At 36.6% G+C, this 12,421-nt stretch overlaps 1 protein-coding gene across 1 annotated transcript in view; it reads right to left on the reverse strand.

Annotated features, from left to right (window-relative positions):
* Nucleotides 1-597: 597 nt before the first annotated feature.
* The window catches only part of SPEF2 (sperm flagellar 2), a gene marked incomplete at both ends in the record, with an annotated part of 73,029 nt that continues 61,205 nt past the window's right edge, over nt 598-12,421 (reverse strand). The window contains 6 exon segments of the mRNA XM_082301700.1: nt 598-681; nt 976-1,098; nt 1,223-1,411; nt 4,476-4,649; nt 8,900-9,082; nt 12,024-12,087. Of these exon segments, the coding sequence (XP_082157826.1) occupies nt 598-681; nt 976-1,098; nt 1,223-1,411; nt 4,476-4,649; nt 8,900-9,082; nt 12,024-12,087 (817 nt within the window).

Here is a 12,421-nt window from a genome sequence, read left to right on the forward strand (position 1 = left end):
TTCCCAAATTGGCTGAGACATCAACATAGGCAGGATGGATACCCATTTATAGTTATAATCTTCCATTGTATTGTCTTTGTCTTACATTTTCTATAACTTTCTACTGTAGCAAATGAATTTTTAACCCTCATTTTACTGACTAAATATATTCTTTTATTCTTTTATCTTTTACTAACAAAGCTTATGAGTGATGTAGTAAATGCTGGGCAATTCACATCCTACAAGTGAGGAATATAATTAAGAAATATCAAGTTACTCCTGAAGTATCATGTATCTTACTCAGATTTACATTTTGCGGGACACTATGGTGGTGATCATCTAAAATCTGTGAAGACTTTATATCTGATGTGGGACATGCACATGCAAGAATCCTCTCATCTTCTCATGCTAGTTTCTTACACCATGTATATTGAATACTTTTGCCATAGCTTGTTATCTTAAATAGGGTGATTCTCTGGCCCAAATTTGCCTTTTGTGCAACTGTTTTAAAGCATGTTTAAAGATAAGTGCGGGCAGCAGGGAAGCTCTAGAGAATGACAGGGAAGAATACTTGGACCTGTACTACCTCTGCATGCCCTTTTCTGCTGCCTGGTTGGCCTAGGATGGAACAGGATCTACCGCATATCCTACAGTGTCCTGCAATACGATCCTGTTGGGAGGATAATTCAACCAGACTCCTTTCTATGGATGGGGAGAAAGGCAAATCCTCATTGGACAAAGCAAATGGAAAACCTGTAGGCAGCTCCAGGCCAGCAAGACTCGTACAAAGAACAGGTCAGAATGCAGCACAGTCTTTGATGGATGGAATTTTCATGGGACACAAAACATCTGATCTACCCTACAGCTGCTGGGCTGTATAGCTGATCTATATGGCAAATTGGCAGTACCTGTATTAATTACATGTACATTTCTGGGATAATGCAAATTTAAGCATGTGTGCTTACAAAGTCTTTGGTCCCAGAAAGCAATACTTACAGGAAGTTTGTATTCTTGGCATGTGTTGATCAAATCTTCCATGAAAGGGTGCTTCAAAAGGAGTTCAACTGCAATGGGTGTCAGATCTTCAGCACCTAATTCTTGGTACATCCTGATGAAATGCTTTAAGTAAAAATAATACGTGGTCAATTTATTGTTTAAAAGAATTGTGGAAAAGCAAATACTACAAAATATTTTTTAACATATGATGCAAGCTACAAAACCTTTCTTGACTCACTCTTCCTACCTTATCATAGCTGTCTGCCTTCTCCAGAGGGCTAAATCTATGATTATTTTCATCTTTACTTCCTCCAGTATGAAACATTTTGAGTAGAGATGTCACTGAAACAATTTCTTCACCTGTGTAATTCAAGACTTCTTTTTCATCTTCTATTAAAGTCTTGTCATTTGACAGTATGTTGGGGCTTGAAGAATCCTAAAAAATTAAGCACAGGTATCATGCTTGGGAATAAACAGTCTGTCAGTAGATGATCTGTTTAGGTTAAACACTCAGGAGAACCAGTGGATTACACTTCCAGACTTCAGTTCTTACAAAACAAAAATCATCAACTCACACAAAATTATCTATTACACTGTAGGATAGAGGAATAGATCCTGAGAGTCCAGAAATATCCATAATAGTGGCATTACCAGAAATTTAATAAACAGCTTTTTCCAGGAAATGTGGCCAACATTGCACAGAAAAACTAGTATTTCTCAGAGCAACAAAACATAAAAATATTTAGTAGTTAAAACTACAATACCAAAAACTTTGTGTTTATTTAAGGAGCAAACTGGGTAATTCTGGATGTTCTCATGAAAAAAACAGTATGAATTTTCTAATCCAAATTAAGGAGTCACTGCAAGAACTGTGCTTTGGCCAACAGTTAACCATCTCTCCACAGAAACATATATTTTCTAGTTTATGCAGAAAAATTAAGTTTACGTTAAGCAAGCAATTAGGTAGTTTTGTGGTGATATTAGAGCTCAAAGAGACAAAAACCAAAAACTAAACAAAAAACCTGCTGTAGAGATTTGTGAGCACAAAGATGAGAAAGGACCTCACAAAGGTGAGCAATGCTTTGACTAGGTTATGCCACCGTGTAGACTAGCCAGTAACAACAGGAAATTGCATTTAATTGAACAAACCATTTCTTTCCCCATTAGGAGGGAGAGACTGCTGAGGTTCAGTCACACCTGTACTATGTGCCTTGGGCCTTAATGTATTTTATTTTGAGCACAGGAGGACCAGAGTCATTCATACAGTCTTTTTAATACACAGTAGTCAGCACTGAAGTTGTTCTGTCTCTCACAGCATTGTTTACACTGAACTGTGAGACCTACACAAGTGATAACAACATTGTTTAGACTTAGAACGAAGTGAGTAAAAGAAGTCTCAAGAATGTGTGTCTGAGCTTCCCTTAACAACATGAAGGCTTCAGATGTATTTCTGTAGACAGATACCAATGAGAAGTGGTTACAATTATAAGCACAGAACAAAAAAAAAGAGAAGAGACAAATTAGGTGCAGTTCTGTTAAGTGCCTACGTATGAGCCAGCTACCTAGGACGTAAAACTTCCTAGAGATGAGCTGGATAGCTCTTTATATTTCACAGATGAATGTTCCACTGACAACATTTACTAAATTTCCAGTACCTGGAGTGAGAATATTTAGATCACATGTAAACAGCCACAGAGAAACAATGGTTTGGGTTCTTAATTTGATCCTGAAAACCACTTTGGATGCCTTCAGGACTCTGTGTATTTGACGGAGCTTGGCTCAAACATGACATGATATCAATGCACAGTTTAGTTTTTGCCCCCTTAATGAAATGCTGGCTCTACTAAAGCCTATAGAGAAACTCATTCACTTCATTCAATTCAGTTTCACATTCAGTGGAATGGGATTTCTTTTCTTGTCTTTTGTCTGTATTCAACATTATTGTTTAGGTGCATAGGCAAGGAACACAAGGCAGAAGAAAAAAGAAAATATTAAAATTATGTTCTATCAGTCCTGTCATTCTGAGCACCAGCTTAGACAACTATAAAGTCAAAGAGAATCCACATAAGCAAGATTAATTTAACATCTACTTCTTGGATATTCCTCGGTTTCCAAGGGGACACTCCAAGGTGAATTAGGCACCCAATCTATCTGTTTAATACACTGTGAGACATGTATCAGACATAGCACAGATTGACAGAGCCAACGCCTCCAGTGAGAAAGAAGGCATGAGGAAATTCTCAGGTTAGATGGGACATCCCTTTCTTCTCAGAGATGCAGTTAATTCTGGCTGAAGGCAAATGCTCCCCATCATTAGAGACTCACAGCCTTAAGAAGTTGTTGACACACAGATGATAATGACAGTGCTATTACTTATATATTACAAAACTTCCAACAAAACAGATTAAACCAAACAGAAAATGAAAAAAAGGAGAACAGGTGTAGCTTTATATCCAGTGAGATGAAAGTTAGAACTTTCCACTGAAATATGGGAAATTAGGCACTGGTCCACAACATCTAATTGGGAGCATTCTGTGCTCTCCTTCCTAGAAAATGTGGAAAGGAATTTGTCTTATTCAGTCTCTTCAGTGTACAAAAACTCTGTTGTGCCAAATAAAAGACAGGGAAGTATAATAACTTCTGTCATTTGAAATGATAAAATGCTATTTTGCAGATGTATATGATTATCCTGTGTAGTAAAATAATGCCTTTTCTGTACTGTTTCTAGAGATCCGAACCGTACTTTAAGTTCTAGGCAAGTGCTAGTCACTGTGGTTGAGACAGGGCAATGAATCATTTTATAATCTGGAGCAGCAACCTCTTTACAAGGTGTGTACAGGTAAATAATATAAGTCTCAAAAAATGACTTTTACTTCAATACTAAGTAATTGATGCATGCATTGGACTAATTGCAGTTTTAAGACTGTAACAATAACAACAGACTCCAGAAATACTCATAATGTTCAAAAGACAAGTTTAATTTGATGTGACAATACATTCATCATGTTTGAAAAAATAATTTAAAAATTATTTTGTATAAAACTATTATTAATCCTTCTGGTTTATGGATAAACCTAAATACTTGGAAATAACACAACAAAGATGTGTCTGAGTATCCCAATTAGTGGGTAACACAGTGGAAAATAAAGTAAGACCACCAATAATATCAGGTTTTGTATCTTGAGATAATATTACTGTAAGTCACACTACAGGGAATGACAGCTGGCCTAAGATTAAGCAAAAGAATTACTTCCATTTGTAAGTACAAGAAGTAGTCACCAGTAAGTATCTTAAACTTTCATTATTATTTGGCAAGCAAATTTCCAGACTTTTGAAAGAGTCCTTCTGAGTATTATTACCAATGCAATGTTCCCATGAATTCAGTGAGACTACTTGTAAGGACTAGAGATACTCAGTATAAGCAAATATAGAGAAACTTAGTTCATTTATAATTTGACAGCACTACTACTATTCTCTAGTATTTTTCTGTAATATTTTACCGCACATGGAAGGGAAGCTTCTTTTTTTCTGTGAATATATGTTCCAGTAGCAATGCTAAATGCTCTGTATACACCTTCAACTGGATCAGAGTGGGAGGCAAAATAAAGCAGCATCTCAGTATAGTTCAGCAGAGCAGGGTCTTTTCTGGTATCCGCAAATAAACTGAAGAAAAGCTATAAAGGGCAAAAATACACAAATTAATTTCTATAAGTGGAATTAAGCAAAATGCAAATCAAGGACTGTAGGGAAAAGGATGAAATACAGTAATTACTGCTAATAAGAGCCAACTATACTTAAAAATATGTTGAGGCTCTGCAAATCAAGGCTGTGATAATTCATAAATATGTGTTAAGTAATTCAAGGAAACAGAAATTGAATTTCACAGAAAAGGGAGAAATCAATACAGCCTTGTATCATGACAAATATGTTGAAAGCATTTTTTGTGTTCGGATTATTATTAGCCCCCTCTTTCATGGAAAATTCTATGAGCTCAGATGCAGTGATCATTTGCCTCCCATTCTTAACAAAGCTGGTTGTTTTGCAGCAAAATTAATGTCATTCAAATAAAAAGAGGAATAATTAAGTCTTTCTGAGCAGACTATGATTTAGAATACTCAAGGATGATTCTTGGATTCCTTCCTACATTATCCTGAAGCACCACTTAACCTGAAAAAAAAAATCAAAAAAATGCAGCACTTACTGAAAAACAGAGACCCAAAAACCTCTGAAATGAGACCTCTCATGTTTGAATAGTTATCTTTTCAAAACACCTATGTTTTCAGTTACCTTTTTGAGGTATTTCAGCCTATCTAAAGGCACAGGTTCCTTGCAACTTTCTGTTATGCTTAGATCTTCATTTCCATTAAACCATAAGCCAGCCTGATTTCAAAAAAAAATAAATAAAAAGAAGTTTGTTTATTTTCACACATTGAAACAAGGTGGTCTTTATACTCTCACTCTTCAACAGAGAGCCTAATTTTTGGACTTAATCAAATTGAATTTGTTATTAATATACAATGACATGAGAATAATTAAGCTGCTGTTTATACATCATAATGGATACTTGAGAAATTACTGAAAATCAAGTAGGATACAAGTGAATATATAATTTTGAAAAAAGTGAAAATTGACTACGTAGTTCTAAGTCTATGCTACCAAAGAAGCTGATTATGATATGGAGTTTCTATGCAAGTATAGGTGCAGAGAGAGAGGACAGCTGAAGCAGCTCAAATTCCCAGTGGAAGGTTATTCCTGCTATTCTCAGTGAACATTCCTTGTCATTGTTCTTGTAATGGTAGTAGGACCTCAAAACAATTGCCATAAATTGCTCAAAAAGAATACAACAAAGATTGCAATAAAACCAATTCAGATTTCCTAATCAATCCAGTAATTTGAAATTAGAGGGCTAAACTTAAGTGTGACAATTTCTGTTCCTGTTCTTCTCATAACTGCATATGCAAGAGTTCCAAACCACAATACTATCAGTAACACAAACTGCAGGCCATCACATACAGCAGATACACAGGCAATATGAATCAGCTGCAGACCAAACTCTTCAGAGCAATGCAGATGGTTGAACTGAGTCACTTTGGACAGTCTCTGGACATTGCCAAAACATTCTCTTAGAGCACATATCTTATGTGCCTACCTATACAGTTCTATTCTGAAAAAGGAGCTTCAGCTGTGTTCATATGTGTGTTCATGAACTTTTAAAGTTCTTCTCAGTCTTAAAGTGAGACTGTAGATTCAGAATTAACACTCCCATGGAAGTTGGGAAGAACCAACAGGGAGTATAGATCTAGAAACAAATTAGTTGCTTACTGCATGTTTACTATCTTGTAATACTGAAGCAATGAAATTAATTGCTTGGTTATTATTATATTTGAAATAGGATCATGTGCTAGAAAGAACATTTCTGGTCTGTATGTCTTGTAACGGTTAGTATATTTGCAAACTCTCACACTTCAGTAAAACTTAATAGAAAAATAAATGCACAAAGATCTGCACTTTTTGTGGGTTTTCTGGCTTTGCAGAGTTGTTTCTTGGAAAGTCTGTGGTGGGCAGGGATTGGCAGGTGCAGCTAGAGTTTTAGATGAACCAAAGAAGTTCTGAAAATGACAAGCCTCAAGATGAACACAGCCTTTATTATTTTTTTTAAAAACCAACACTAGGTGATTGGAAAAAAATTACAATAGAGGCTCTATGAAATTTATTCAAAACAGTTTGAAAATTATATTTAGTATCACCAAACAAATCTAGAAACTGGCAAGACTGTGTAGAACACACACATAGATATGTTGTAGCGGGTTCAGTTTGTAACCAGGCAGAAACACCAATTTAATGCAGTGGTTTGGTCCAAAATACTCATTACTATTTACCTTCTGTGAGATAAGAATTAGGAGAAACGCAAAGGAGGCACCAAACTTGAAAGAATAAAAAAGAAATTTATTAACAGACCTAAAAGAGGGAAAAAGAAAAAAAAAAAATAATACCACACCTTCAGAACTCTTCTCCTCCCCCCACCTTCCTCCCTTCTCCCACTGACAATGTGAAAAAAAACAACCCTTAAGATGTTCAGTCTGTTTACCACTTCCATAATAACCTTGTTCAGTCCATTTAGGAAGAGGAGTCTCTCTTGTTCATGCTATGAAAACATTATCACAATCAGCCAGCCACCCGGGTTGGTTCTCTGCTCGCATGTGAGTCCCTTACCCCAACTTGCAGCTTTTCCCACAACTGCTTTCGAGGGTCCACTCTTGAATTACTGGGGTACAATTTTAAGGTTGAGCCGTTCAGAAACAAAAGTTCTCTTCACCCATCTCTGGGAGCATTTCACCTCTAAGAATAGAGGCCCTTCTCCTTCCCTGGGAGCAAAGGGTCCTCCTCATCTTCATCTCCAGGACTATCTCTGGGAGCATCTCTAGGAACTGAGGTCTTCTTTTCCATTTGGAGCAAAAGTCCTCATCGCTTCTATCTCTCCCTGTTCAAACTTCTCATTAAATTAAGCTGTGTCAGCATCTGCCTATCTCAGCGCAGGTGCTTTTGCTCACAAGTACAAGTTGAACGCTCCACTCCCCATGCCTTCATGAAATTACAACGGGATGCTCTGATATATCATAGCTTTACAACAGAATTTCAGCTTTAAGCATCTCCTCTTTCTTCTCCCTCAGGTTTTCAGCTCTTCATAGCAATAAAAGGGTTAATCCCACCTGGGCCTTGCAGCTGGAATTTCGCTTATTGCTGTTGGTCACCTGGCCTCTGCCGGACAGTGGTGCAGCTTCAGCTGAATCTTGGCCTCACTGGAGGGGGGGTGAAGCCGAGCCGCTCCGGCTGCCCCCAGCAGGGCTGTGGGGGTGTTCTGCGGGTGGAACAGGGCCCATCGGCTCCAGGATGGCCATGGCCCAGCCCAGCCTGGCCTGAGCAGGGCCTGGGCCGGGCCCGCTGGGCCCCGCATGGGGCCCGCAGCCACCTGTCCCAGCACCAGAAACGAGAGAGAGATGTGCGGGGTGGGGTTTGTCTATTCTTAAATGTGGATCACAGAGGCGGTCACAACTTTAAGTGGCTCAAAGAATTGTCCATATTCAAACTGGCCAGCTGACAGGTTCTGTCAGATCACAGAGGAAGATGTAAGCACCCCTTTGCAAGAACATCACTTCCGGGACTATGCTTGCTAACCCATGACAGATGTGCATCTATAGACAATTATATGTGCATATATATGATACTTACAGCTATTATGGCCTACGAGAGAGAACCAGCAGTCATTCTAAGTATGATTAAAAATGCAAAGTAAAAGTAAGTGAAAATGAGCAGAATCTTGCTTAAAGAACAAAAATGTATTCATTTACATTTGTTATGTAAATGTAAACATACTCTTTTACGAAACTACCTTCCTGAAAAATCTTGCAGAACTATGTGACAATTCAAATAGAAGTTGTCTTCAGAGAAATGATCAAAGAATTTTATAATTTTCCATGTATTCAAGGTTTGAGGAATGATCTTAACTTGAGAAAATTAATTATTGGAAAAAATCTAGAATTATTTAATTAAAATGCAGCTGATGAGATGAAACTGAAATCCTTATTTTTGCTTGGAGCAAATGATCTTATTCAGTGTCAAGTAAGTTAATAGTCATCAAAGTGCACATGGAATGGTTTCTTTAAAACAGAAGGGATTTTCACTTGAGATTAATTTATGGGAAAAGTAGGAAAATCAAGTAAAAAGTAAGTTTAATTAGCCTGACTTGTGGAACTGTGGACAAGATACATACTAGGCTATCGATTTCCTGAAAACACTTTTCAGTAGAAAGCTCCCTCAAACCCAAAGCATTTAAAATTCAGACTGAGTTTCTCAAAGTGAATAAACCAAACAACATATCATTCACCAGAAAAAAACTTGCTAGAAAAGATAAAAGGATTATAACCTGCATGTAGTGCTCCTCTGTAACAAAGCCTGATCCGGTGACATCAACAGACTGGAAGCCATGCAGTGTTTTGAGGAGCTGTGTCACAGAAGGCACTGGCCAAGGCTGTGCTGCTGCCAGCAAGAATCTGCGCCAGTCAGTAAGTTCTGAGTTCACTGTGAATTCACGTGCCAAATTTTGGAACTATAAAACCAAAATAATAAATATTGTCAAATACATGTGCATAAACACACTCTTTCAATATGCTATGTATCCTTAGGTCTTTTCCTGGATAGGATAGATAAGGTTCTGCAGTGCCATTTCATATTTCTAAAAAGGGCATGTATAGCTAAATGAAATAGGGCATGGGCCACTGTGTGTCGACTGTCATGTGCAGTTGGTATTCTCTAAATAAATACCCTAAACAGGCATCTATATCTAAACTGCTTATGAGATATCATTCCTTAGAACAGGCTAACCCCTGAACCATGCTCTGTTTTGTGAGTACCAAGAACTGAACTGACAATTCAGCAGCATGAGCACAAAATCCTTGGTCCTGTGCCCTGGCCCTGTTACTCTTACAGGTGTCCACCAAGCAGCTTTTCTCTGCTCCAGCATTATTTATAGTTGGAAAAAAGCCATGCTAGAAAAGCTGCTTTGCAGCTTGCTGTGTATGTCTTTGCACCAATGAAGTTGTTGCATGTATTCAGCAGAGGAGAACACATGCAGAGGCTGTGTCTGAGAGGGGGAACCAAATCAGCCAAGGTCAATACTGCCCTGTGTCATGTCTGCACGGCCTTCTGCCCCACACCCAGATCTCTCTGTCAAGGGAAGCGTCTGGGTTGCTCCAGACTGCAGTCTGAGAGGAAGCAATGTGTTCACAAAAAGAAGGGCCAGGGGCAGCACAGAGTGAGACAATTTGGTGACATTGTGGATAACATCTGTCCTAACATTGGCCAGAACAGCACTGATTATTATTTATTGAAAATTTGTTTGAGATTCTATTAAGTCACACAGTGATGAAATGGTGAGTTCAGCTCAGAATATCTTGTGCAAAATAAATATATACCTTAGCTTATGCTTTGTGAGTTCCCTTTTGTAAGTAAGCTTGTGCTTCCACAATAAATTTCAAAGTCTAATTCAAAAATGGTTAAGGAAAGAAAATTCTATTATTAAAATAAAGATAGGATTTATGAGCACTAAAAGTTCTCAAAGAATACAGAACATGAGATACATGCACATTTGGTCTATTAGTAGACAATATTTGATGGATAGCTTTCCTTGTATAATTAATTTATTGTACTAAGATTAGGTTTTTATATAGTCAAGATGACAGATGGGACTAGTTTTCGCTAAACTCACTGGAACTACACAACTTTAAACTTTAACTGTAAAATGTTTTACTCATGCAGTTCATCTGTGTGAAGAATATATGAATAATGCTGTGAAATGATGTGGAATCCAATTAAAATTTTAATGTGAATCACAGTTTACTGTCAGAAATAGTTATCAAAACTGGCTGAAACAAGTAAAGATTTCCACTCCATAGGCTTACCAGCAACATCTGAAAGAAAAATTGACTCAGTATGGAAGATCTGGAAAGACTAAATTCTAAGTTTTTGTGTTGCTAAATCTGAAAACCTTGGACGATGTCTTAAGAACTGATATAATTGGAAAATTGTAAATAAATACACTCCTGACAAAATTTCTGGTACAGTGACTTCCATAATCCTTCTCTAGGGAAACAGAAGAATTTTAAAGAAAAACTGATCCTGTCCTATAATATTATAATCTTAATTTTATCATAATAAGGACAATGCTGCATCTTCTACACAAACCAATACTCCAGTTGAAGAGAATATAGGGGTTAACTTACATCTGGAAGTGTTAAGTTCTTCCATGCATCAGGAAAGCAATTTATTCCAAGATTCAAATTAACCAAGCCACTAAGAGTTTCAATAAATAATTTCTTTGGTATAAAACCTAATAAAAAATCAATATAGAAATATGTTTAGCCTTCTAAATAGACTTCCTCTGTTAAAAAAATAAAAATCTATTTTTTCATTTTAATGCTCATATGAAAAAGTTGTTTATTTTCCTATTATGCACTACTGATAATGCTAATATCTTCCAAACCAAACATAAAATCTCCTCATTTATAATTAATCATGTGTGACCTATCTAATAGCAAAATTTCAAATATTTTTCTGCACTGCAATTCTTCTCGTACTTGTCCTGATCTGAATTAAGACCACTAATCCAACCTCACACAGTCTACACTGACAATTAATGAGCTCTTCACAGACACCAATCACACAGAGTTCTGTGTATGGAATACCTACCAACTTTTTCTTCCACTCTGCTCTTTCTAATTAATCATAAATCTATCTTCACTCTTTAAAGCAAGTGCATGCTAGAGAATGGGCTGAAAAACATGCACTGTTGAACTCTGAAACAAACTTTAACTGTTTGAAAAGCTTCTCAGAACCGATGTGTGTGAGTCAAAAACAGCTCCATTAATTTTATTTTAAATAAATCCTAAGAAAAAAATAAATAAGTGCAGCAAATCCTATTTGTTTCTTAAGCAGGAATAGATTTGCTTATGAGCAAACAGAAACTTCAAACTTCATGTATAGTATTAAAAACTAAAATTATGTATAAAAAATTTTAGCAGACAGATATGAGTCTTTTCTTTCAGAAATGCACTTTGCTGGGTCAATGAGAGTTCACTGCAAAACAAAAACATTAGCAACAAAAATATAAAATAAGTTTCAAGTTCTTTAAATTTTTAGAGATAAAGCTGATTTGGTCAGGTTGTGATCAATTCCCTTGCATCAAAACAGGAGTTTTCAGATTACCTTTAAAAGCAAACACAATCACTGGAAAGACTTACTTATTTTTTTCCTTTTTCTAGTAAAACTTCTTGTTCTTTTGAAAAGGCATAGCTGTACACATTCTATGGCTAAGACAATTTGTTTGAAATGAAACAGTGAAGTAATTTAAGTTTATGAAAATGATATGTGGTAGGAATATAAAGAATGTGTTTGAATACTAATTTCATCACATCATTTATTCAAAATCAAGTTCCCAATCTGAATGAATGGTCTGCGTCTCTGTAGACCTGTTTACCTCCAATCAGGATTACCTCCAAATCCAGGATTAATGCTCTCAGCATCTTAAAAAGCAGAGAAATCCTACACATATATAAGCTTGGAGAGAAGAGGACAAAAACAGATTTGGAAAGCTAAAAGTCTGTTGGAAGAGGAAGAAGGAAGGGAGAAACACCTGGACTTGAAGCCTTAGTATCCTCCCACATATTTCAGCATGAAAGCAAAAGGTGGGGAAAAAATACCGTCAAACTGTAACAGTGTTCTGATGTGACATCTTGAAAAGTTTTTGAGTTATCTACATTGAGAAAGAACATCTTCTAAAAATCATGTGATAAATCATGTCCTGTTTACTGACGCACACTGGATTGCTAATATAATAATTTTAAGGTAATCAGAAATTTGGGTTCTTTTATAAAACTTCAAGCTTCACGAA

This window comes from Coloeus monedula (assembly GCF_965178545.1).
Source record: "Coloeus monedula genome assembly, chromosome: Z".
NCBI lineage: Eukaryota > Metazoa > Chordata > Aves > Passeriformes > Corvidae > Coloeus > Coloeus monedula.